This window comes from Pan troglodytes, chromosome 17 (genome assembly GCF_028858775.2).
Source record: "Pan troglodytes isolate AG18354 chromosome 17, NHGRI_mPanTro3-v2.0_pri, whole genome shotgun sequence".
Lineage (NCBI taxonomy): Eukaryota > Metazoa > Chordata > Mammalia > Primates > Hominidae > Pan > Pan troglodytes.
In genome coordinates this window covers 60,001,574-60,029,453 of record NC_072415.2, presented here as the reverse complement: position 1 = coordinate 60,029,453, position 27,880 = coordinate 60,001,574, and the positions used below count along the sequence as shown (strand labels likewise).

At 44.4% G+C, this 27,880-nt stretch overlaps 1 protein-coding gene across 4 annotated transcripts in view; it reads left to right on the top strand.

The window, feature by feature from the left end:
* Positions 1-27,880, top strand: part of MYO5B (myosin VB) — a 371,041-nt gene that overhangs the window by 234,590 nt on the left and 108,571 nt on the right. For all 4 annotated transcript variants that reach the window (XM_003953284.6, XM_016933688.4, XM_054671932.2 and 1 more), the window contains 4 exons: positions 7,392-7,514; positions 8,401-8,484; positions 25,384-25,536; positions 26,432-26,529. In XM_003953284.6, coding sequence (XP_003953333.4) covers positions 7,392-7,514; positions 8,401-8,484; positions 25,384-25,536; positions 26,432-26,529 — 458 coding nt within the window. The remainder of the gene's footprint in view (positions 1-7,391; positions 7,515-8,400; positions 8,485-25,383; positions 25,537-26,431; positions 26,530-27,880) is intronic.

The window sequence follows — 27,880 nt, the reverse complement described above, 5'->3', positions numbered from 1 at the left end:
GTCTGGTTTCTGAGGGGCTGTACCTGTTGGGATGGGGTGAGTGCTGACTTGTCAGCCTGGAGAGTGCCTGGCAGCACTGGGAGTGTAAAGTTTAGAGGATCTGGGTTTTATCAGTTACCTAACTTCTTTAGCCTCTGGTTTCCTGCTCGATGATAGGGGTTCATCTAATCTGCAAAATCTCTCCCAGTGGAGTGGCTGATTGCTAAAAGGGGTAAATATATACCAGTTCCTCCAGGGATGGAAACACTAATCAACAGGTATAAAAGCCACATGATTCTTGCTATTGCAAGGGAAAGAACCCACTTGCTTTTACTTTCTGCTCTCCCACATCTTGCCTGTAAAGGCTTAAGTGTGGCTTGATGGTTTGGTAGGAGGTGTTTCCTTTCAGAAGGGCTCTCCTAGTTTTGTTGCCTTTGAAAATGAAAGGGAAACAGTAGAAGACAGAGAAAAATATACCAGTTCTACAGCTTGCATTTTTTTTTTTTTTTTTTTTTTTTTTTTTTTTTTTTTACCTCCTGAAGGTTTTTAGCATTTCACTAGAGATGTGGGCTTCATCCTGAGAATCGGTATCCAAGCAGAGATAATCTCTCAGTGTAGCAAGTGTTTGTCCAGGCTTGCCTAACCTGAGGGGTAGCAGTAAAGGTAAAACAATTGTCCCTAGATTGAGTAGCATTGGCTAAATGGCTGAAGTCACAGCCTAGGCCATCCTGCTGTTCATGACTCACTTTTATTTTCTTGGTTTCAGCATCCCCTACTACCACCTCCCTTCCCAAACTCAGCCAAGGTCATGCTCCTTTTCCCCAGTCTCTTTTGAGATTCCCATCAGTAACCGTCTCCTCCAGCTCCATACCCCCGAAGCTAAAGGCAGCACCATGTCTTGTGTCCAACCCAGGCCTCTGGGATGCTAAGCTGGTGTGGCTCCCTGGGGCCAGTACTCAAGGAGGACCCTGGCTTTTCACTTTCCTCCCAAGTGGTGAAGGTGAAGGTCGTACACAGTTCTCAGGGCACATGGAGTAGGCAGTTTGTCCTATACGGGTTTGTGGAAAGCCTGGGTTTCCTGCCAATCAGGCTGGTAGGGGCTAGACATGTCAAGACACTGGGTGGTACTGTGGATGTGACACGTGTGAACTCACACTGGTGGCCAAGAAGATGAGTTGAACACCACATTAAGGAATAAGACAAAAGTCCACAATGTGGAGACTTTTTGTAACAGGTTTAATTGTTCTGGAAATTCAGGATGATTTAGCATAGTCTGATAGAGCATCAGTAACAGGTGGATTTTAAGCCAACAGGTGTTATTACATTTGTCAAAACTCACTGAACTGTACGCTTCAGTGGAAGGGTGCATTTTACTGCATGGAAATTATTCTGCAATGAACCTGACTTTAAAACATAGTAGGGCCTGGAAGCACCCATGTCTCTGAGCCTGAGGAGGTTAGGGAATCCCCCTGGGGTTGCCGTGGCTGGGCAACTCGGTGCTCCTTGGGAAGGATCCTGTTGGGCTGTGGAAGCAGCCTCAGACACGTCCTTTCTTCCCTGTCTCTCAGATACTTTGCAGGGTGAGAGCGAATAATACATTGCACTGTGAACAGTTGAGTTCTGTGACCCCATGAGACAGGACATAAAGTCAGATGAAGGATTGGACTCATGGTACAGAAGCAGCCTGTGGGAAAATCACTTTTCTTGGGGAAGCTGTGCAGTGGCAGGCAGGGTAGCGAGCTGGGGTTTAAATAAGAAGTGTGGAGATGGGGTGGCTGTGAGTTTAAAGGGGGAGCATGCAGGGAGTGCTCCCCAGGGCCTGTGACTGGTGCCACAGCTGCAGAGAAGAGTGCAGACTGGACCAGGGTATTTATTAAACCACCTGAGGTGGAAAAGCCCCTTTGCAGACAGGCCCCAAACAAGCCACAGACTAAAATTGTTACTCCATTACCCAAGCCCACTCCTCCAAGAAGGTGTTTGAGTGTCAGCAATGTTAATTTCCAGGCTGCTTGTAACAAGACTCTCCAAAGATGTCTGGTGGCGGGTGGGGAGTAGGTGCCCACCAGCCCCTGCTGCCTTCTAAGCCCTATTTGGGTTGGGATTTCCTAATATCCTCTTCCCATTCATCAGTCCACTTTCTCTCAGAGGAACAGGCAACCTTGAACCCTGGAAGCAATTCTAGTAAGTGAAGCCCAGGCGCTGTATCAAGTTGGAGGTGTTGGAGCAATCAACGGCAGGTCTGAGTGGGGTGGCAGGCTCTGCCCTGTGTCCTGTGATGAGGATTCTTTGTTTCCTGGAAGAAAGGAAATCACTCAGGACTGTGGAGTGAAATCAGCTCACTCAGTGGGGATGCCAGTGTCCCGCGCCCCCTGTTTCCTCACCTGGCCCAGTCTGCTGTCAGGAGGATTTACTCTGTATTCAGATCAGGGGATTGTGGTTTCTTAAGAAGTGGCCCCAAAGGTTTCCTTGTCTAGCACTTTCGTGTAGAGGTGTGACTCCTGTGATGGAGGGAGGTGAAGTGCCCTTGCCACATTTATGTATTCATTCACATGAGAAACCACATGTTCACGGAGTAGTGCACTGAGCCCCTGCTTTTCAGATGTCAGCACTTCTTGAGAGGGTCAGGCAAGCACTGAAGTGTCATCTTTGATGACACAGAACCAGAAACACTGTGGAGGAAATGACAGAAGGAAGAGCGTCGTGGGGAGAGCATTCCCAAGCGAAGTCAGATGAGGAGGGGGCATTCCAGGTGAAGGGAATGTCACACTTGGAGAATTTGAAGTGATCTGATTTGTCTGGAACTCCTGGTGGGGGCAGGTAAGGTTGGAAAGTAGGGACCATGGGAGAATGAGAAGCCATGTCCACCCTGAGCAGGCACTTGGGCTTCACCCTGAAGGCTCTAGGTATCAGCCCACGGGGGAGAAGCAGGGGAGAGGGGTTCAGATGTGAGTGATCAGATCAGCAGGTCTCCCAGACTGTGTGCAAGCTGAGGTGGGGAGACCCTGGAGGGGGCAGCACCCTGAGGCCATGTGGTAGGCCAGGCGGGAGAGAACCAGGGCTTCCAGGAGCTCAGCAGGGAGAGGGCCTCCGTGAGTCCCTTGGGTAGAGGACTTCCTTCCAAGGGAGTTGTTGGGACAGAAGCCTAATTTCAGTAATTTGAGGAGAGCAGGAGGTGAGGCAGTGGAGACAGCGAGTTTGAACTCTTGGAGGCTTGGCTGTGAAAAAGAAGCGGTGCGAGAGAGGAGCATGGGCTTGGGTGGACTGCGGCCCTCCAGGAGGCAGGGGTGGGTGGATGGAAGACCAGCCAGGAGGGAGACCTTTGTTCCATGAGAAGGACAGAAAGGTGGGATGGCTGTGGGTGCAGATGAGTTTCTGCACGTTAGGGCAGGAATTTGGGATTTCCTGCTTGACAGCCTCTATTTCCCCATGAAGGAAGAGACGAGGCATCTGCTGAGAGGCAGCAGGGTCAGAAGCTTGAAGAGAATGGAGGAAGGTGGGAATGGCTGCCCAGTAAACAGAAAGAGAAATTGCAGAGTGCGCAGATTGTTTGGCTGTGGTTAAAGACCATAAATTGGGGTTTAGGAGTTGTTGAGATCAACTTCCTCCATAGATCTAGGAACAGTGTCTTAATCCATAGAAGTGATTCTCCGAGTGAAATTCAGTTTTATTTTTTGGCTGCAGTACTTGTATAAAAGTGTAATGGCAGGGCTTGGTTAAAGGAAGATGAATTGATGTGTGGTCTCATCCAGTCACCCAGGTATGGGTAAGGAGAGAATGGATAGTTGGATTTATCTAGAATTAATGTTTTGCTGAGCGTGCAGAGGGGTATTTTGTAAAGGTGAAAAATAAAGGCCTGGAAGCGGCACTGGGGGTGGCTGGCAGGTGAGGAGGAAGGAGCTGCCTCCATTCTAGAGAGCAGTGAGGACTGCAGAGTCCTGTGGGTGCCCAGCTGGGCTTCTGTGATGGCAAAGAGGGGAGGGGCCAGAGGGTACTCCTTAAAGAGGCTGGGGATCCAGAGGTATTTATGGTACAGTGATTTGAGAGGTCAGCAGGGGTACAAGGCCTGAAGTGTGGAATGGAAGGAGACAGTGAGTGACCAGGAAGGTTGGTGCCAGTGGCCCAGGAAGACAGGGACGAGAAAAGAAGCAGACATAGAATAACTGGCCTTGGGGTCTAGTTTTTTTTTTTTTTTTTTTTGGCTTTTTTTGTTTTGTTTTGTTTTGAGACAGTGTCTTGTTCTGTCACCCAGGCTGGAGTACAGTGGTGTCATCACAGCTGTCACTGTGGCCCCCACCTACCAGGCTCAAGCGATCCTCCTGCCTTAGTCTCCCCAGTAGCTGGGGCTACAGGCAAGTGCCACCATGCCTGGCTAATTTTTACGTTTTTTGTAGAGATGAGGTCTCCCTGTGTTGTTGCCCAGGCTGGTCTTGAACTTCTTGGGCTCAAGCCATCCTCCCACCTCGGCCTCCCAAAGTGCTGGGATTACAGGTGTGAGCCATTGCGCCTGGTTGGCCTTGGGGTCCTTAAAAGTCAGCTCCTGTCAGCAGCTTTGCTGGGGGCAGGCTTTGGCCTCAGAAGATGTCCCAGGCCAGCAATGGCAACATCTGTGATAGAGAGTACAGTTTCTGTTTAGAGTTCCACAGGGAACATTGAGAGGGGCTTAGGGAGCCCAGAACTTGCACTCCCCCACTGCCATGCCTGCTTTTTTTTTTTTTTTTTTTACTAGCAAGCAGTGGAATCAGGTCTAATGTATTTTTAACAGCTTTAATGAGATATAATTGACATACCATACAATTCACCCATTTAAAGTATACAATTTGGTGGTTTTCAGTATGTTCACAAAGTTGTGCATCCATTACCAACCACAGTCAATTTTAGAACATTTTCATCACCCCATAAAAAAGCCCTTTAGCAGCTACTCTCCATTGCCCCCCTCCAGCCCCAGGCAACCACTAATCTACTTTCTTTCTGTATGGATTTGCCTATTCTGGGCATTTAATACAGATGGGACCTTTACTTTTTGATGTGATCAGTGGCCAGTGCCACAAGGTCAGAGGGATTTCGGCCTCTGAGGGACAGAACCTGCCTAGACGAGGACCGAGCTATAGTCCCGGCTCCTGGCTCAGTGGTCTCTCTGCGTTGCTTTGAGAAGAGCAGAAAGAAGTTCATATAAGCTGTATGTGGATTTCCTTTTTAAAGGATTCAGTTCAGCTGCATATTATGGAGCTACCGATATCCATGACCCAGAAGTTATCAAAATATAAGATTTTTTTTCTTTCTCCTGTGGCTGTTTAAAATCTATTTCTATGGAAAGATTTTTGGAGATAAGCACCTTCTACCTTGTTCTGCTTTTGTGGCAGCCTTTAAAACTCTGCCGTCAGGCAGGAAGAATTAACTTGTCCTGCTTGGAACACCAGCTCTGCTATTTAATGGCAAAAGCCACAATTACTTTTGCACCAACCTAATACTTCCCCATTATGTGACCTTGGCAAGTTACTTAACCTCTCTGTCTCCATTTCCTTGTCTCTAAAATGTTTACAAACATAGCACCTAGCTGACATGATTGTATGAGGGTTAAATGAGTTGATACATCTAAAATGTGTAGAAAATGGCCTGGCAAACAATAAGCAGTAGCTATGAGTATCATCTGAGACTCTTGATCGTTGTTAATTCCTGCCGGCCCTTATTTTTAGTTGGAGGTGGGGTGGACAGTGAAAGGAGAGACTGATCCTTGTCAGAAAATATGTATACACTTGACCTTGGTTGTTGGTTTCCTCTGCTTATTAATTCATGCCAATCTGAATTAGTGAATATGTAGGATTATGGAGTCTTCTCACAGAAGTCCAATTTCATCTCCAAGGCAAGATTTTGTTCCTAGCCAATTTTACGTGTTTGCCTATGTGGGCTTCCCACCATGGTTCTGTCTGCCCCAGTTTTGCCAGTCCTTCTAGGTCCCTCTTGTGTCCGTCCTCTGTCCCACCCGGTCCTGACAGCCATACTGGGAAGACCCCTCCTTCCTTCACACCTGGTGGTTCTAAACACAGAATGCTTGGAGACAAATATAAAACAGTATATGTGGAAAGTGCTGAATTAAATATATTTTATTGTCTGCCCAGTACAATTAATAGCCTCCTTCAAGATAGTTTTCTTTTCTTGAATTTCCTATGGTGCTTAGCATTGAGTATTCAATATTAGTTATGCCAAAATGAATCTTGAGCAAAATCAGTTTGCTTACAAAGGATTTAAGAAATTGGTTCCCAAGTATGTAAGCATTTTCTTTATGGTGCGGATTTTATTAGTTTACCATAAAAATCCCTCTGTAAACGGCTAGTGCAAGGGTCACCGTCAACACTTCCTGATCCAAATATGCAATCTAAACCAAAGAAGGGCAGGTCAGTTAGTGACCCGTCACTGAGGACTGGACTGATTCTGGTCAGTAGGTGTGTGCAGCGATGACCAGGGATGACAGGGGAGGGAGCACCTTCCCGTTGGAAGAGTTGCTGTCATCCTTGACAATTTGAGTGGTGGTTACAGTGACTCTGTTACATTTTCAATGAAGTAAGATGCTTTTTACTTTTAAAGCCATCCATAAAGATATTGAAAGGGGCTGCTTTTCAGAATTCTTAATGCAGTGGAACCTCTAAGTCTGACTTTAGACAGTGAGAGATGCAGAGATTAGCACCATGTAGAACACTCACTAGGTACTTAGTTCTCACTGCATGGCCAGAGCCCAGTTCTAAGTTCTTTCAGGGACACATAAGCAACGTAAGGCACAGCCAGTCCTTGATCACAACAAACTTACAGTTTGTAGTGACGAAACCCAAAACTCAGGGGTGCACAATATGCTAGGGCATGTATAAGAGCTTGATTGTGAGGAATTCCAAAGAAGAGAGAAGTGAGATCAACAGCGGTCAGGAAAGGACAGACTTGAGCCAGACCTGGACAATGGTATTTAGGTGAGTTTAGGGAGGGAAGGTAGGCTTTCCTGTGGCAGGAGTTCACCTGGGTGAGTGGGTGAGCTTGGCACTGCAGGTGGATGTGTTTTGTGATGCTGATGTCACAGCCCCAGTTGCAGGGAAGTACCTTCAGGTGGTCCTGCAGGCTGTGACTCTGCTCCTGTGACCTTGGCTTTCACCCTCATCCTCCCTAGCACTTCCAGTGTCTGCCAACCGGCAGGCTCAGCTGCTCCCACAGGTCCCAAGGGAGCCAGCCCACATGGGATGAGGGCACGCCGTGGCCGGATCCTGAACATGTATGGTTGAATCATTCTTTGCACCGTCCAGTTAAGGTCCTGGTTCGAGGGCTGAATCAACCTTCACCGAGCCAGCCTACTGGTCCCATCCCTCTGCTGCAACCCAGGGCTTCCTTCTTCCTCTTCACAAAGCGCTCTGCCCTATCTTGTGGTTCTGCAGGTCCCCAAAGGAACTGACCAGAACTGGGCTCAGAAGCTCTATGACCGGCACTCCAGCAGCCAGCACTTCCAGAAGCCCCGCATGTCCAACACGGCCTTCATCATCGTCCACTTTGCAGACAAGGTGGCTCTCCTCTCTGTTGGCTTGGGTATTCCCTTGGCCCCTCTCTAAGTAGACTCAATGGGCTCTAGACCTAGGGAGAAATCTGTCCCTTCTGAATTCAAATGGCCTGAAGCCTCAGCTAGGTTCCCCTTCCATCCTCTTTTACCCACCCCTCTACTTCTAGGGGATACCAAGCTTACCACAAGGCATAACTTCACAGGGGGTACTATAGTTGCCCAGTCATTCATATATATATATGAATATATATATATATATATATACACACACACACATATATACATACACACATATGTCTGTGTATATATATATAGTCTATACACACACACACACACATATGTATGTATATATAAATTCTAAAGCAGTTAACAGTCTACCCTCATGGAGCTTGAGAGAGAAGGGAGGGCTGAAAACAAAGTACCAAATGGTTTGGCTTCTTACCTGGAGCCTGTGTAGCTGCTCTTCAGGGGGCTGCTTTCTCAGTAGCTGGTGGGTGCATAGAATTTTTCTAAGTGGATTTCTGTTTGCTATGCACTAGCCTGGTGTTTCTTAAATTGCAATGTGTGTATGAATCACCTAGGGTCTTGTTAAAATACAGATTGATTCATTGGGTCTGAGGTGTGGCTGAGAAGCTGCATTTATAGATCCCTGAAGAAACCTTTTATTATAGGAACTCCCTTTAAAACAATTTCTTCCACAAAATGAATACTCAGTTCTCTGTATGTAAATCCTGACTATTTATTGGGTTTGCATTTTAAGTGGAAACATCTGTGGGTTTCCTATCTACTCACAGCTCTTTTCAGAAAATGCTACCTGGATGAGATGAAAGTGGTTGAGAAACTGCTGAAGCACTAACAACTGTGTCTCTCTCTGGTTGCTGTGGCCCCAGGTGGAGTACCTCTCTGATGGTTTTCTGGAGAAAAACAGAGACACGGTGTATGAAGAGCAGATCAATATCCTGAAGGCCAGCAAGGTAAAGAGTGTCAGAAGTGGGGAGTGGAGCAGGAATGCCCACGGCCAGTGCTGGACAGGGAGTGGTGATGCAACCCCCTTGGGGTGGAAAGACAGAGATGCTGGGCAGGGGGGAGGCCAACAGGTTTGTTGGTCATTTCAGTATGAAAACACTTCAATGGCCATACCACTGTGAATGTGTCCAATCTTGTCTGAAAACACTTTAGTATGGCCTGATGGAGGGAAGAAAGCAAGGAGTGTAGGGGTAGGGGGAGAAAACTGGGAAAGATGCCTGCTAATGGAGGGGATAGGGGAGCATGGGAGGTGACAGGAAGAGAGGACGGTGAGCGCAGTGATGGAAATGTGGCTGGTGTCCATCATGTCATCTGTCCTCCATCTCCTGCCTGCAGATGTAAGATTATTTAAACCCCATAACATCCAGTATCTGCATTTAATTTGTTCAGCAGTCTATAGAACCTCTCTATAAGCAGAAACTTAATGGAATAGAAGGTGGGATTTAAGGAACACTTAAATCTACTACTTTGGACTCTTTCTCTGTTATTATCAGAATTTCATTTATTTCCAAGCATAGGAAAAAGGTAGCAAATATCGTGTCCATTCTACAGGTAGAGGAAAGAAGGCACCAATTCACCCAAACATATCTTTACTAAGCACCTGCTTTGGAAGGCACTGCCCTAAACACACTATTTTCACACAAAGATGAGCAAGACAGAGTCTGCACTCTGGTTGCTCCCCTTCTAATGGGCTGTGAGTGGGCAGATGAAGACACACACAGGTAACTGTGAAAGGAGAGAAGGAGCAGGGGGAGAGGGTGGTACAGTCAGGCGAAGCGTGTGCGCTGGCATTCTAAAAGCCGACTCTGATGCAGATGCCGTTACTGGCTTTAGCCCTGCAGAGGAAACCCAGGGCCGGGGGTGGGGGAACTTCCCAGGATTTAGGAGGCTTTCTCCAAGACCACATGATACTGAACTCACTGCAGGGGCCTGATAACATTGGAGAAATGGCAGATTAATTTCTCTTTGTGATAAGCTTTAGATGAATGCAATAGGATGAGATGATAGAATGGAGAAAATTTATCCAGCAAAATGGACCCAGGACATAAAGCCAAGTAAACCCTGTTCTATCACGTGGTGAGGGGTTTAGGGAGGATTTGAGTCAGTAGCAGCATGCAGACTGCCAAGAACAGACCCCTGCCCAGTGTGGTCTCTGGATATCTGGAACATCAGAGAATTAGTCATCACTGGGACAAATTGGCCGTGGGTAAAAGTGAATATCACTTTGGAGTTCAATGCAAGATTGACCTCGCAGCTCCCTAAGTTTTTAGATCTCCAGTCTGTGGTGGTTAATGTGACTTTTTCCATTTTTTCATGAGGATGGTGGCATAGGGAGGAGCCCCAAGGCACAGGGAAAGAGAGCAGATGGAAGTGTTCTGAGCACTAGGATCCCCTTCCTCACGATGCTCTCTTACGATGCCTGGAGGCCTGTGACGACCTATAGAGCCAGAAAACTCTGTTGTCTCGGTAGAAGTTTCTCCTTTCAGATTAGAAGCAGAAACGAGGGATGGAGGGAAGAGAGGTGGGTACTTTTTATTTAATACAGAGTCTGGTTCTGCCATTGTGTTGATTTCTGAGCATCTTAATTTGAGTGACTCTCAGGGATTCCAGAATCTAAAAAGGAGTGGTGCCCGGAAAACTCTGTTATACTCACTCTCCAGCAGGTTATCTTTTATTAATAGCTGAGCTGCTTTTCCCTTATTTTTATTTATCAGCTTTATTGAATATTTGTGTAGTATATAGTGGTAACCGACACATGTAGTTAATCTCATGGAACTTAGTGAAAAAGATGCACAGTTTAATTACAAACTGCGGTAATGCTAAGAAGGTCAAGAAGAAGGTGCTATGGAAGAGAATGATAAGGGTAGGTTGGTGGCCCCCAAGACCACCCCGAGGTTCAACCATTTGCTAGGAAGACTCACAGAACTTAGCATATAGTTATGGCTATAATTTGTTACAGCAAAAAGTAAACAGCAAACTCAGCAAAGGGAGAGGTGGATGGGGTGACATCTCCGGGAGACCAGGCACAAGCTTCCAAGAGTCCCTTCCACCTGGAGTCATACAGGATGCACGTAATTCCCCCTAGAAGCAAGTCATGACACTTCTTTTGACATGCCTACCAGGGAAGGTCACCTGAGCCCAGGCGGCCAGGGTTTTTATTTGGGGTTGATTATGTAGGCACCCTTAGCCTAGCACAAACCAAAATTCCAAACTCCCAGAAGGAAAGCAGATGCTCAACATAAATTATTGTTTGCATGAACAATTTAGGCACAGTGAACTGTTCTTATCAGGGAATGGTAAAAATCCAAGTTCCCCTGACACCAGCCAGGGGTCAAGCAGCCTTTCTAAGGATAGCAGATGCAGGCCTGCTGTGTTAGCTCTTTTCTACACAAGAATATTGTTTTAGATTGCAGGTACTGAGTTTTTTATTAGAAATTAAATATAAGCTCATAAAAAATTAAAGTATTGTAGAAATACATAAAACAAGTCTTCTTTCCCACTCCTTGACCCATCTTTCGATGGGTCAGAATATACCCTATTCTGCATGTTGGTACATCTTTTTAAGATTAAAATAAGTACATTATAGACACATAGTCCTCTGTAATTTAATTTTTCAGTTACCATTGCATCTTGGTTGTCTTTCCACACGAGTACACATCTATTTCTCTTTTTTAAACAACTGCTGATAATTTGCTATTTCAAGTAAAGGATAGCAATGAATATCCTTTATGTATATCTTTGCATACTTCTGTACAATTATGTCTGTTGGGTAAAATTTTAGAAGCAGATTGATGATGGTTCAAAGAGTATGCACATCAAAAGTGTATAGATGTTGCTAAGTTGGAGGACAAAATAGGTATGATCCACTCTTGAAATGCAACTTCCTCCTCCTCTTTCCTGCCCACTAACCACAATGCTAGCTTTCCCCCTCACCAGCAAAATGTCTAAAGAGCCAGTGACCTTGTTGCCACCCCTGTCCCCATCCCAGCAACAACCCTGAGATGTGGTGATGTTGGCTGGCAGCACTGAGATTAACCAAGAAGGGCTCTGGCTAACCAGACCGTAGCTGGAGGAGGGCTTGAGAACTCTCTACCCTGAGCCCCTCCTAGCCTGTTTCAGACGTCTCAAAAGACAGAAAGCAAAGATTGTTGCTGTATCACCATAAACCTGCAGATGGGCTATACACAGACTGCAGCTGCAAATCAATGAGTGATTCTAAGTATGCTCTACACCATTTGGGCAGATGGGCATGTCTGGCAGCATCTGTCATTTTAGTATCTTTAAAGTTCATCATTTACTGAGTGAGTCTATTTTCTTTAAAATTTTTAGTTTTCATAGTAGCCCTATGAGGCATATGTTTCTAACTCCATATTAAAGAAAAATGAAAACCTAGAAAGATACAAGGTTCTATGTCATTACATTAAAATTGTAACGCTTAATTTTTTATTGGTTTTCATTTAGCACAGCTAAATCTCAAATCCTGTTTGTAAATTCATAATTTTACCTAAAGTACTTTTATTTTATGAGAGACTTTTTTTTTTTCTGTTGGGTGACATCCTTGATAAGAAATTAACAAGTCATCATGAATAATTAAGCAGTAGGGGATAGAAGACACCCATATACTCTACCAACCAAAGGGATGTTCGAAGAACTCCCACTACGAGCAGTGAAATAACAGGGTGTTAATGAGAATGTAATTAGTGAAGCCAGTTCCATTGTCTGAGCGGTTGTAATGTAGCTAATTGCTTTCTCAGCTGTCGGAGCTGTAAATAGAGACTTAAGTAAAGAAATGCCTCTTTAAAACATGACTTCAAGTTATTAACAGACTCATTTTCTTTAAATACTAAAGGATGGAGGTTTTCACTTCCAGTTTTTATTTATTGTGAAAAGGAATAATTTATCAACCAGGAGAAAAAGAAAACTTTAAAAGGAGAATGTTTTTCCTCTGAAGATTTCCTATTCTTGGCCACCACTACATGTAGGTCAGAGGGACAAGCTGTGGGTCATGTGTTTGTGCCAGCATGTGCTGGGCAGTGAGGGTGTATCGGGCAGCGAGGGTGTACCAGGCAACATTTCTGGGCTATGGGACAGGCATCCCAGTGCCATCTTTCCACTCTATCCCAGCATAAGCGATCTTGAGATGAATGTGGTCCAGAGACCACCTTGGCCCAAAGCTACGTACCCTGAGTTCATGAACCCTACACCTCCTTCCCAGAATTAATTTTCCAACAAACTCATCCACCTCTGAATCTCAGAGATCCTACCACTTCCAAATGCAGTCTCAATGACAGGGACCTACAATTAAAACCTAGATTTTAAAATAAAATACAAATTCACCAGACTGAACCTTGGTCATGTTGGTACCCAAATTACAGCACAGGAGTCGCAGGAACAGCTCAGACAAGGCCCAGGTGTTCACTCCCCTTCTCCCTCCTGCTGCTTATGGCTTGACTTCGGCTTGTCAAGGAATGACAAGTACACACGTCCATTGCTTTCCACACTGATGTGTTTTTAGAAGGTTATATACACACACCTTGTTTTGACCAAATAAGTTTGCTTTTTAAAAATCTTATGCTTACTTTTAATTTTTTAACTTATTTTCTGTATAGGAGCTTGAGATAATAAACATACTATAAAATGTTCTCAAATGTACTTTGAGTGCTTCCTGTTTAAGATGTGCTGGTATTTGAAAAGCTTCTACCAATACTTAAACCAAGCAGGGTACTATGTAGGATAACTTTTTAGTTGACAAAACAATATCGTCTCCTTTATAATACAGGAGAGTCCATGTTGTCTTCCAAAAAAAATGAAGTACTGAGACTTTTCCTCCAAAGCCTATTTAAAACCCTTTTAAAATATTCATCTAAATGTCAGAGATTTTTCCCTCCAAAGAGTACCATTAGTCATGTAAAAAGAATTGATTGAAAGGAAAATGTGTTTATTATGTTTACAGCCATAGATTTCTTTTTAAAGAAAAGATTCTGGGGAAGAGACACCAGTCAAACTGTTCTTATACTGTGTCTTATTTTAACTTTATATGTCTGTTTCAGAGGAAATATCTTTTATATTCTTATAAACACAAATGAATAGGTGTGATTTCCAAGGTAACAGCTATGTGTCAGCTGTAATTGACTTTTTATTTTATTTTATTTTATTATTATTATACTTTAAGTTTTAGGGTACATGTGCACAACGTGCAGGTTTGTTACGTATGTAGATAGCATTAGGAGGTATACCTAATGCTAAATGACGAGTTAATGGGTGCAGCACACCAACATGGCACATGTATACATATGTATACATATGTAACAAACCTGCACGTTGACTTTTTTTAAACTGCCAAATGGCCTTTACAAAGTTTTTTCATGCTTCTTAGTCCCTTTTTGATTTTCCCCAGGCTTTTAAAAGCTATATATAGGAATGAGTAGCAGAGAATACCAAAGCCAGTCCCTATGTACAGGTTTTAAACAAGTGACAGGAAAATATTGGTTTGTCTGGAGGTGCTAGCTTGAGTGTTTGAGTTTGAAGGGGACAAATTGTGAGAAATGCCCGGGTGGCTGCCCTAAGCTAAATTGTGGCAGCTCTCTTACTGCTCAGTCAGCTTATAAACAGACTGCTTAAAAACACATAATGGGAGTTTGTCAATTGCCCTGATCTGATTACTATACACTATATATGTCAAAACTAGGTACCCCATGTATGTACAGTTATTATGCGTCAATTAAAAAATAAAAATTTAAAAACTTCTTTTCACTCAGAAATGTGATCCTTTGTATGGGTCCTTTGTCAAGTAAGAGCTTGGTGACTATGACTGGGTGCAGTGGCTCACACCTGTAATCCCAGCACTTTGGGAGGCCGAGGCAGGCGGATCACAAGGTCAGGAGATCGAGACCATCCCGGCTAACATGGCGAAACCCCATCTCTACTAAAAATACAAAAAATTAGCCAGGCGTGGTGGCGGGTGCCTGTAGTCCCAGCTACTCGGGAGGCTGAGGCAGGAGAATGGCGTGAACCCGGGAGGTGGAGTTTGCAGTGAGCTGAGATCGTGCCACTGCATTCCAGCCTGGGTGACAGAGTGAGACTCTGTCTCAAAAAAAAAAAAAAAAAAAAAAAAGAGCTTGGTGACTACTTTTCATTGTGACTCTGGGCTTGTGTATAGTTGGGACACTTCTCGGGTGAGGTATCCTTACGTAGCCCAATCTTCTTAAGGGATGGGTGTGGATGGAACCAGTAATTTGTATTTCTTGCCTGGGTCTTTTGCGGTTGTCTACAGCCCAGCGTTGAACATGGTATCTCTTAGTCTTTCAGTCCTGTCATCAAACTAGATCTCTTTCTATGTTCATTTGAGTTTATAAAACAAATTTTGAATAGAATACGAAGCATACTGTACCTCCTTTTGAGAACTAATATTCCAACACTGTCATCTCCCTCTAAATCCCGGATCCTACCACTTCCAAATGCAGTCTCAACAGCAGGAACTTAAACGAAAACCTAGCTTTTCAAATAACATACAAATTCTTCAGACTAAACCTTGATTATGTTTGTATCCAGATTATAGCACAGTGCCAGCTTAGGTACAGATCTGCCTTGGACAGTTTTTACTTTCTGTTCTTAAGTTACAAAGTCCCTGTTTAATGTATAAAATTAAAAGCATAGATAGCCTTTCTAATGGAAGCAGGAGAAAGGGGATGAAATCTTAAAATTCTCCCATTGGTGATTCTGATTTCCAAGTTCCTAGTGTGATTTTTCATACAGATCAAGCATCACAAATCTAGAATGCTCTAAAATTTGAAACTTTTTGAGCACCAATATGACACTCAAAGGAAATGCATCTATGGCCATACCACCCTGAACGTGCCTGAGCTTATCTGATCTCAGAAACTAAGCAGGGTCGGGCCTGGTTAGTGCATGGATGGGAGGAAATGCTCACTGGAGTATTTTTGGATTTTGGATTTTCAGATTAGGGATGCTCAACCAGTAAGTATAATGTAAATTCTCCAAAATCTGAAACACTTCTGGTCTCAAAATTCTCCAATTTTGAATAACGGTTACTCAATCTGTACCTGTTAATGACCTTAGGGCTTAATATATTTTTTTACAGTAAAAGCTAAAAAGCTACTATGAATGATTTCTGTAAATTTAACCCCCTCCCCACTACCCGATAGTATAGTTATGCAGATTGGTAACTTCTACCCATGCCTCAAACATCTTGAAAATTCACTTCAGAAAGTATATGAATTAGAATTATTTAATAAGCCAGTGTTTTGCTTTGCCATGACAGACAGGCATGAATCACAATGACATCTTCAAAATGTGAACCTGCCTCTAGCCTCCTGTTATTTCCCCATGGAACTTTCTCAGCACCAGTCTGACGGGCCACTTTGTCCTTTCTTACCTGTGTCTTGGCTCTCTGGCCCTGGTCCATGGAGCCCCCAGGCCCAGCTCTCCTCTCCTCCTCTCCTCCTCCCCTCCTCCAGCCCATTCTGCTCCTGCCACTCTCAGTGTTTAGTTCGGCTGAACATTGTTCATCTATGGCTTTCTGCCATAGACAGTGAGGACAAACAAATGGGCCTTTAACATGTGGCTACTGGATAAGGTTTGCATCCAGAGAAAACTCTGGCTGTTGGTTGGAATGTGTTTGGGTGAAGGTGTGCCCGGAGGTATGCCCTCACGCTTTCGGTGACTGTAGTGATCCAGGAGAGAGCTGGGTAGTCCTGAGCTGGAGCAGCAGCTCCAGCTCCAGATTAATGAAAAAAAAAAAAAGGACTGCGTGATACTGCCCCGTGGGCAGAACTTGGTACTTGATTGAGATATAGGAAGTAGGGTGAGGACAGGATTCTAGCCTAACCTAGGAAGTCAGTGGGTGAAGGTGGTTTGGGCTGTATTGAATTCGGAGTTCCCAGTGGAACACCTAGAGGAAAGAAGAGCGAGCTGGAATTGTGAATCATAGTAACAGGAAAAGATCCAGACTGGAGTGGCAGGATCTGGGAGGGATGGTTGGAGCCATGGCCTAGGGGAGACTATCCCCAGGGACTGAGGTAAGTGGTGAGGATGAGGCTCTGGAAAATGGCAATGCAAAGGACGGAAGTGCAGGAAAAAGCCCCGTGGGAGGTTCTGGGAAGGGCGCCTGGCAGGGAGAAGATTGGAGGAAGCAGAACTGCTAAGTGTCAGGAAGGGACCTTTACAAGGAGGCGTGGGCCAGTGGCACAGAGGCCTTTGAAGAGGTCGGGTAGGATCAAAAATGAAACCACACCACTTCTAGCCATTGGACTTGACAAGCACTGGAGTTGCTTTCAAGGTACATTTCAGCAGCATGGGGAGGAGGCCATCTGATGGAGGGAGGTCTGAGGAGGAGCGGCGTGGAGGGCGGTGTCCGTCTGTGGACGCCTTGCTCGAGGTGATCGATGGTAAAGTGAGAAGAGACACAGGCTGAACAGGGAGGGGTTTGAAGCAACAGAGAAGCTTGAACGTAGCTGTATGCTTGGTGGACAGAAGCCAGGGAATGGAGTGATTCAAGTATAAGAAAATGCAGGAATCCAGGTCAGGGAGTGACTTAAAGGAATCATCTGGTCAGCTCTTCCACTTACATAGATGAGCAAGTTAAAATCTAGTAAGCCTGAGAGGTTTGCCATGGGCCACACGGCTATCAAGTTGCAGGGTCATATCTAAAGTTCAGGTCTCCTGACCCAGCCCCATGCCCTTCCTGCTATACCTCATTACTTCTGAGCTCCCTGCTAGGTTGTAAGCTCTTCTGGTCTCCCTGGTCTCCCTTGACTCCTCTAGGCACCCAGGACAGGGCTTCATGTGCAGTGGGCTCTTCCTTATGCTGTAGCCAGGGATCTGTTTAGAAAGAACTGCCATTGCTAGTTCTAGTCATTGCCGTTCTCTGTGGTGCATTGTTGCTTGGACTCTGGAGACAGGCTGTCTGGGTTCAAATCCTGACTGTGCTACGTACAACTCTGTGATCTTGGGCCCTAAGTCTCAGTTTCCTCATCTGTAAAATAGAGTGCAATGGTGCTTACACCACTGGGAGGCTTGGAGGAGTTCATGTGTGCCAGGCATAGTCAACATGCTCAATAAATATTAGCCACTGTTATTTTAACCCTTTAATGGCTTCCCATTGCTCTTAGCATAAAAATAAAAATTCTTAACTGAGGCCTACATGAGCTGGTTCCTCTTGCTTCCTTCTCACTGCGTACATTGTACATTGACCAGCTTTATCTTAGCCCCCCGAATGCACAGACCTCCTTCATAGGTGCCATTACTTCCACCCCATAACATGCTGTCCTCCCCATCCAATGTCCTACAGTTCAGACTTCCCTCCCTAAGAGAATCCTGTCTTCATTTCCCACATCCCAGACCCCTGATTCAGTCGCATCTTTGTTGTTGATTTCCTTTAGGATATTCATCTTCTTGTCATTATGTTTTTAATTGTGGATTATTTTCATTAGCATTCATCTTCCATGCTAGACCATAAACTCCATGGTATAGAAGAGGCTAGGCTTGTTCTATAACACTTTTGTGTTACCAGTCCCTAGCACATTTGTTGCATATTTGAGCGTCAGTAAGTGTTGATGGATTAAGGCGTGGATGAATGAATGAATGCACAAACTAGTCAATCTAGTTTCTTGACAGTCAGTGACCTAGTATTTACTTTCTCTGCTTTGACTGCACATGGAATTGAGCACCTAATACAAATATCGGTTTTTTATGATGTTGGCATACGGATTTTAGCCACAGATCTTAAATTGTGTTTTTATTTCTGACAGCTCACTAGTTACCTTGCCATCTAAAAAGACAATATTTATGACTTTGAAATGCCATGCATGAAGAGAGGGAGAAAAATTTTTTTTTTATACTTGAAGTTTTAGGGTACATGTGCACAACGTGCAGGTTTGTTACATATGTATACATGTGCCATGTTGGTGTGCTGCACCCAGTAACTCGTCATTTAACATTAGGTATATCTCCTAATGCTATCCCTCCCCCCTCCCCCCACCCCACAACAGTCCCCAGTGTGTGACGTTCCCCTTCCTATGTCCATGTGTTCTCATTGTTCAATTCCCACCTATGAGTGAAAACATGTGGTGTTTGGTTTTTTGTCCTTGTGATAGTTTGCTGAGAATGATGGTTTCCAGCTTTATCCATGTCCCTACAAAGGACATGAACTCATCATTTTTTATGACTGCATAGTATTCCATGGTGTATATGTGCCACATTTTCTTAATCCAGTCTATCATTGTTGAACATTTGGGTTGGTTCCAAGTCTTTGCTATTGTGAATAGTGCCGCAATAAACATACATGTGCATGTGTCTTTATAGCAGCATGATTTATAATCCTTTGGGTATATACCCAGTAATGTGATGGCCGGGTCAAAAGGTATTTCTAGTTCTAGATCCCTGAGGAATCGCCACACTGACTTCTGCAATGGTTGAACTAGTTTACAGTCCCACCAGCAGTGTAAAAGTGTTCCTATTTCTCCACATCCTCTCCAGCACCTGTTGTTTCCTGACTTTTTAATGATCACCATTCTAACTGGCGTGAGATGGTATCTCATTGAGGTTTTGATTTGCATTTCTCTGATGGCCAGTGATGATGAGCATTTTTTCATGTGTCTCTTGGCTGCATAAATGTCTTCTTTTGAGAAATGTCTGTTCATATCCTGCGCCCACTTGTTGATGGGGTTGTTTGTTTTTTTCTTGTAAATTTGTTTGAGTTCATTGTAGATTCTGGATATTAGCCCTTTGTCAGATGAGTAGATTGCAAAAATTTTCTCCCATTCTGTAGGTTGCCTGTTCACTCTGACGGTAGGTTTTTTTTTTTTTTTTTTTTTTTTCTGTGCAGAAGCTCTTTTTTTTTTTTTTTTTTTTTTAATTATACTCTAACTTTTAGGGTACATGTGCACATTGTGCAGGTTAGTTACGTATGTATACATGTGCCATGCTGGTGCACTGCACCCACTAACTCGTCATCTAGCATTAGGTATATCTCCCAATGCTATCCCTCCCCCCTCCCCACTCCCCACCACAGTCCCCAGAGTGTGATATTCCCCTTCCTGTGTCCATGTGATCTCATTGTTCAATTCCCACCTATGAGTGAGAATATGCGGTGTTTGGTTTTTTGTTCTTGCGATAGTTTACTGAGAATGATGGTTTCCAATTTCATCCATGTCCCTACAAAGGACATGAACTCATCATTTTTTATGGCTGCATAGTATTCCATGGTGTATATGTGCCACATTTTCTTAATCCAGTCTATCATTGTTGGACATTTGGGTTGGTTCCAAGTCTTTGCTATTGTGAATAATGCCGCAATAAACATACGTGTGCATGTGTCTTTATAGCAGCATGATTTATAGTCCTTTGGGTATATACCCAGTAATGGGATGGCTGGGTCAAAAGGTATTTCTAGTTCTAGATCCCTGAGGAATCGCCACACTGACTTCCACAATGGTTGAACTAGTTTACAGTCCCACCAACAGTGTAAAAGTGTTCCTATTTCTCCACATCCTCTCCAGCACCTGTTGTTTCCTGACTTTTTAATGATTGCCATTCTGACTGGTGTGAGATGATATCTCATAGTGGTTTTGATTTGCATTTCTCTGATGGCCAGTGATGATGAGCATTTTTTCATGTGTCTCTTGGCTGCATGAATGTCTTCTTTTGAGAAATGTCTGTTCATATCCTGCGCCCACTTGTTGATGGGGTTGTTTGTTTTTTTCTTGTAAATTTGTTTGAGTTCATTGTAGATTCTGGATATTAGCCCTTTGTCAGATGAGTAGATTGCAAAAATTTTCTCCCATTCTGTAGGTTGCCTGTTCACTCTGACGGTAGTTTTTTGTTTTTTTTTTGTTTGTTTGTTTGTTTTTTTTTTTTTTTGCTGTGCAGAAGCTCTTTAGTTAGTTTAATTAGATCCTATTTGTCAATTAGATCCCATTTTGGCTTTTGTTGCCATTGCTTTTGGTGTTTGAGACATGAAGTCCTTGCCCATGCCTATGTCCTGAATGGTATTGCCTAGGTTTTCTTCTAGGGTTTTTATGGTTTTAGGTCTAACATGTAAGTCTTTAATCCAACTTGAATTAATTTTTGTATAAGGTGTAAGGAAGGGATCCAGTTTCAACTTTCTACACATGGTTAGCCAGTTTTCCCAGTACTATTTGTTAAATAGGGAATCCTTTCCCCATTGCTTGTTTTTGTGAGGTTTGTCAAAGATCAGATGGTTGTAGATATGCAGCATTATTTCTGAGGGCTCTGTTCTGTTCCATTGATCTATGTCTCTGTTTTGGTACCAGTACCATGCTGTTTTGATTACTGTAGCCTTATAGTATAGTTTGAAGTCAGGTAGCATGATGCCTCCAGCTTTGTTCTTTTGGCTTAGGATTGACTTGGCAATGCGGGCTCTTTTTTGGTTCCATATGAACTTTAAAGTAGTTTTTTCCAATTCTGTGAAGAAAGTCATTGGTAGCTTGATGGGGATGGCATTGAATCTATAAATTACCTTGGGCAGTGTGGCCATTTTCACGATATTGATTCTTCCTACCCATGAGCATGGAATGTTCTTCCATTTGTTTGTATCGAGAGGGAGGAAAATTTATTTCAAAGATGCTGAGAAGCTGAGAATAGGAACAGAATTGTCACCTGTTGGCAGCTAACACTTGGGGGCATCCTTAGTGATCTCACTGGGGGACCCTCCAGGGTACCTGCCTGACAACAATATCATCAGCATCCTTAGCAGGGATTTGTCTCTTTATCTCCTTCCATGGAGCTATTTAGACTCTGCATGTTGTGAATAGGATTATCCCTTCCATGCCCTCAAGCAGGGATTCGAGGTGTGCTTTGCTCAGAAATATGGTAGCATTCTCTAGTGCTAATCATGTTGTCAGCAGCCTATTGTAGCCACAGAATAGCCAGCAGCGAGAATGGGCTTGGGCTGCTTACCAGAGATGGCCTTGAGATCATTGGTTGGTGCTTTTAGACTGAACTTAGAACCCAGGCCAGGGAACTAAGGAACTGCAACTTTTATTTGCATGCAAGTCACTCTGGTGGAAAATGGAAATTGGATGCTTCTAATGGTTGGTGTGTCTGTGAGAAATGAGGAGTGCGAGGGAAAAGTGAAACTGACACGTGTTGATTCCAGCATGATTGTCCATGTAGGTGCACATGAAACACAGTTATTTCATTGCTTTATAACCCATTAGACTAGCTCCTGTGCTGTGTAAAACAAAACACTGACTTGTGTTAATTTCTCTTGACTCTAAAACTGAAGCTACTAAAATGTATGAACTTTGTAATAACTAAGAATGAGGTAAGAGAAACTAATTTTTTTGTATGTTTTTAGTTTAAAATGCTTGATGTAGAAGATTAGCCCATAATTTTCACCAGCATTAGGTGCTGTTTTAAGCATTAGGCATTGTAACCTTGTATGCATGTGCAGGTGGGCACACTCATTCTAATCCACTGTGATAGTGAAGTGTTCCTGCATAAGGTGAGGCTTAAGTCTTGCTGAAAACAAACCCTTGGATCCATGGAATTCATACAAGTTGCTTTATGCTTGATCTTATCCAAAAGGCCTAGAAGTGATATGGGTTACTTTAATATGTGAAAAATACCAGAGTCATCAGACTGAGGGGGGTTCACTAAGCAAAGTGTCTGCATCTCTCCAGTTTCTCCTTGGATGTGACCTGGGTAGTTGCTGATGGTCTTATGCCTGCCTTAAGTGAGGTCAGGTTGCAAGAAGCCCCATGGAAATGGGATGGTCATCATGTGTTTTATAACCCCCATCATATCACCCTGGAACTCCAGCACAAAGGTACCTAATAAGGTTGCAGAAACTGCCTTTGAGTGTGCGAAGTCACCTGAATCTGACAGGTTCTTAGAACAGTTCTAGTATGCCACCAGCACCATCTTGCTACTCTGTCTGGACACTGTAATGTGCTAATGTGACACCATGACTCTGTACTGTCAGGTATCTCTGACTGCAGAAGGGAGATGAGCCAGGGCCCACTGTAGACTGTAATGTGAAAAAGCTCATACTCATTGCCTTGTTTTGATATGCTTCTAGGACTTTTTGAATTCACCTAGAATAGTGAATTATTTTGTGAATTTTGGACCTATTCTTACATGATTCTTTCTTTCCAAGCTCTTGGCATGATGCTGTTGGTATGAAAGCCTTTGTAGGTACTCAGTAAATACTCCACTAGGCTGGAACTTAATTTATTGAAGGTCTCGGCAGTGCAGAGCATCACCAGAGCATGAGCTGTCACTGCTATATGGGACTTGTAGCCATACATGAAGATGATGCTGCATCTTCAGTAGGTAGCTTGCCTTAGCCTGAATCTCCTACAAGTCTCAGGAGATGATGTCAGCTAGAGAAATGTTTCATGGAAGTGTTATCTTATGTATTTAATTGTTGTTGCAAGTACCTCAAAAGTCAAGGCTATATCTGAAGCCCTTTTATATTTCTACTTCCTTGATATTGTGGGTTTAAATGACAAGGCTATATTTATGTATTGAAACAAACTCTGACCTGGGCATCCGGAGGCCGAGGTTCTAGCCCAGGCTCAGCCACTGACTAGCAGCCCTTTGAGAGCTGGTGTTGACCATTGTGCTTGGTGGTGGAGGGAACAGAGGTTGGAGCAGGATTCCAGTAGGTTCCTTCTCCCCAGTCGCCTACATCCTCACCTGCCACATGGAGGTGAAAGTTGACCTTTACATTTGTTCCAGAGCTAAAATTCTATGTTTCTTCAGATCAAAAATACAACTTTCTTAAGCATCTGTACTTACGTGGTTCAGAAAGATCATTCATGTAGGCCGGGCATGGTGGCTCACACCTTTAATCCCAGCACTTTGGAAGGCCGAGGCGGGTGGATCACGAGGTCAAGAGATCGAGGCCATACTGGCCAACATGGTGAAACCCTGTCTGTACTAAAAATACCAAAATTATCTGGGCATGGTAGTGCACGCCTGCAGTCCCAGCTACTCGGGCCACTGAGGCAGGAGAATCGCTTGAACCTGGGAGGCAGAGCTTGCAGTGAGTTGAGATTGCGCCACTGCACTCCAGCCTGGTAACAGAGCGAGACTCTGTTTCAAAAAACAAAAAAGAAAAAAAAGAAAGAGTGTTAATGTATATAACCCCTAGTAAAAGTAATAAAACTAGATAATGTCTGAGCCCTATATGCTGGGCACTTTTCTACATGCTTACACGGATTCTCTCATTCAGTCCTCTCCTCAGCCCTTGTTCTCAGGAGGAAGGGAAGTCTCAGCAAGTGTAGAGCTCAGGATTCAACCCAGACCTTGAGGGGGTGAGGGTGTCCCAGGACACCACAGAGCCTGTGGGAGACACAGACAGGAGTGATGGGTGCTTTGGGAGAGGGTCACGGGAGGGGCAGGGCTCAACCTTGAGAGAGGGGCCTCTCAGGATAAGTATAGAAGAGAAAGGGGTGGGGGTATTTCAGGTAAGAATAGCACAGTAAGCAAAGGTATAGAGGCAGGAGTAGTGAGCATTATGCCTATGAGACAGCACCGTGACCAGCTGGATGGTTGTGCAAGGTATTGTCTGAGAGGGGTGAGTGGGATCTGATCAGGGAGTCCTCAGACACTAGACTAGGGAGTTCAGACACAATGGCAGGAGAGGGGAGCCATGCATTTAAGTGGGGGTTAAAGGAAGAGGGCGCAGGGTAGGTGAGAAGGAGCAGAGCCCAGCATCTGAGGCTCTAGCATTTAGCCTCTCTTCTGTTGAGATTGGAATTGCTCAGGGTTAGTGAATGGGACCTGTATGTTCCTTTTCCCTCCCTCCTTTTCCCCCAACCCCTGCAGGAGTGTGGTAAAAGCCTTGTAATACTTTATTCTAGCCCCAGCATTGACTTCCCCAAGGGATGATGACAGGACTGTGTTCCTGTCAGACTGAACGTCTTGATGGCTGGGACTCTGTCACCAGCGCCTCATCCAAGGCCTGCATCTTCACCTTGTTACAGATGAAGATATTAACCTCTTATTTAGTATTCATAACAACCCCATATAACAGGCATAGGCTTATCCCTATTCTGATGAGAAACCAGGTATCAGGGAAGTTAACTTGACAAGATGCAATAATGTAGAAAAATAGAACTTAAACGTAGGTGTATTAAAGCATAGCCACCTACCACACCACAAGGAAATGAAGTTCTGCCCATCTTTGTAGGTGAAGATTGAGTAAGATTGTATGGGAAAGCAACTTTTTTCCTACCATTTAAAAAATTGAATTGTCATTCATACATTACAAAATTCACCCTTTTGAAGCACACAATTCACTGGGTTTCAGGATGTTCACCAATTTATGCAGTCATCACCACTAAAAGTCTGGGAATATTTTTATTACTCCAAAAAGAAATCCTGTCCCCCTTAGCAGGCACTCCCTTTCTTCCCTTCTTCCCCTTCCTCTTCCCCTTTCTCCCCCAACCCCTAGCAACCAATAACCTACTTTCTATTCCCTGGATATTTCATGTAAATGGAATCACACACTATACGATCGTTTGTGTCTGGCTGCTTTCACTTGGTATAATTTTTTTGAGGTGTGTCCATGTTGTGGCATGGATCAGGAGGTCATTTCTTTATATTGAATTTATTAATAATGTTGAATAATCCATTGTATGGAGGTACCACATTTGTTTGTCCATTCGTCAGTTGATATTTGGGTTGTTCCTACCTTGTGGCTTTTGGGAGTAACGCTGCTGTGCAGGTTGGTGTGTGGGTTTTGGCGTGGACGTGTGTTTTCCGTTCTCAGGTGTATGTTGAAAAGCAGCTTTGAGAGGAAACATATAAGGTGCAGGAGATGTCACTTTCATCATTCTTCCTGTGATTGTTTCTAGTTCCCACTAGTGGCTGACTTGTTTCATGATGACAAGGACCCTGTTCCTGCCACCACCCCTGGGAAGGGGTCATCTTCGAAGATCAGCGTCCGTTCTGCCAGACCCCCCATGAAAGTCTCCAACAAGGAGCACAAGAAAACCGTTGGCCACCAGGTCAGCCCCGGACCAAAAGCTATGGGCCGAGGTGCATGTGCAGGGCTGGCCTCTCTGTAGATGAAGGATGGCGGCAGGGTGAGAGGGAAGCCATCACAGCAGCCTTGACATCAGTAGCCTCAGCCATCCAGCTCTATCTTGTGTCCTTAGAAGAAGGAAACTCCAATACCTTCACCACAGGGAGCTAACAGAGGGAGGAGGGAAGGGGCCGACCGTAGCCTCCATAAGTATGTTAACGCCTGTGATGGGGCTGTGCCACAGGGCCAAAGACACCTAGCGTGGGAGGCAAGAGGGCCTGGAATTTATAGATTAGAGAGGAGGCTTAAGGAAGCTGTGGATCAGGAGACTAAAAGCAACTTCTCCTGCTGTGGGGTCTCTGTGGCTGTTCTGCCCATTGTGTCTCTGGAGAGAAGAGAAGAGAATGCTTGCCAAGTCCCTGGAAGCCACCACCTAACATTTATTCCTATGGGTTTGCCATTCTGGACATTTAGTATAACAGATTATTTCCAGGATACCCGGGCATCAGATGTCAGGGTCCCAGGCCCTCAGGTTTAGGAAGAGCAGGCTTCCGGTGCACAGTGACCAAATCTCTCCTACAGTATTTGCCCACCTTTCATCTTATTTGATCCACAGCACTGGGAGTTAGGCACATTAGGGGGTAGTCTCTCCCCCATGTAATTCGAGGAACCCTTAAATAGGAAGGACTTGATTTTGGTCACAGCAAGATAGCAGTGTCAGAGCTGGAATCTTACCCCAGGTCACTGAAATTTCTTCCATCCTTGTGGATTAATAATATAATAGTAACAATAACTACCACCACCCATATATGAGTTTTTCTTTATCACACATCCACAACTTGTTAAAAATAACCAAGCACTGGCTTTTGTCTCTCTAGTTCCGTACCTCCCTGCATCTGCTCATGGAGACCCTGAATGCCACGACACCTCACTACGTCCGTTGCATCAAGCCCAACGATGAGAAGCTCCCCTTTCAGTAAGTGCCTGCTGGGCATTAGCCTGTCCAGCCCAGCCTTAGAGGTTCAGGTGGAACAGGGTGGGCCAGGCCTTGCCTGGGGGTCTGTGGCCTTCAGCATGATGACCAACTGGACTTACACTCCCCAGACATCTTACTTGCTGCAGACAGACTGACAGACACTTGCTGAGTGCCACCAGTCTGCTGTCCAGGAGGTCTCAAGAGAAAAAATGCCATTCCCTGATCCCATGCAGCTTATAGTGGTGGTCAGGAATGTGCATGCTTGAATGAAATAGAGAACGTTAAATGTAGCCATGAGTACATCTCACAGCAAGTGTTAAATTCAGGCTTGGAAAGGTTGCTGGAGTGGTCAGGAAAGGCTTTTCTTGTGTTGAAGAATCAAGACCTCACATGATGTGTTGGACGATAGGACATGAACATGGTCCTGTTTCTCATATTCCCCTCTGCTGCTAAGCTTCCTGAATTATCCACATTTGCTCCCCTTTTCCTCACTCCTCAACCTACTCTGATCCAACTTTTGCTTCTACCCTGACCTTGAAACTTTGTTCCGGTTCTGTCCATGCTCATGTGGCTGACCTCACCCTAATCTGTAGAACTCTTAATGATCTTTGTACATCTTGCTGTCTACTAAATTCCAGACAAGTGTTTGTGCAAGCCTACTACAGCTTCATTATCCACCTTGCCTTCAGCACATCTGAGACCACACTCTTCATCTCCTGCCACCCCCCAAGAATGGTTCCTCTTTAATTGGTCTTTGTTGTAGTAAGAGGCATAACATTTCCTGTTATCTCATCCACCCATGAGACCTGATCTCCCAGACTAGAAGTCTCTCTAACCTGCTGTGCAGGGGGAATCCCTGTGATGATGGGTATGTGCTGTCATCTGCCTTATCCAGCGTGGGAGCTGCTTGTCACGCATGGCTATCGAGTGCTTGAAACCTGTCTAGTGTGAGTGAGGAACTGAATTCTGAATTTTATTTCATTTTAATTTATTTTGGATGCCCCGAGGTGCTAGTGGCCACCATACAGCATGGTTTAACCCTTGATTCTTCCGTCTCCTTCACTTCCCAGTGTCTAACTAATGTCAAAGTCCCATGAAGTCTCCATGCAAGTTCCTCACCCTGGTCTCCCTTTTCTCTTCCTTATTCACCTTGTTCCAGATCCTCTTTTCTTGCCTGAAATACTACCTTAAACCTTTAAAAAACATCCTCTCACTCAGCTCTGCAGTCTCTTCTGCTCTGGGCCTTCACGCCTGCTGTTCCCTCTGGCCAGAGGAGGTGTATTTTTAAATTTTTTAAGCACCTTATTCCCATCTTTCCTTCCCCATGATTTCTGTTTCAGGCCTCGTATAA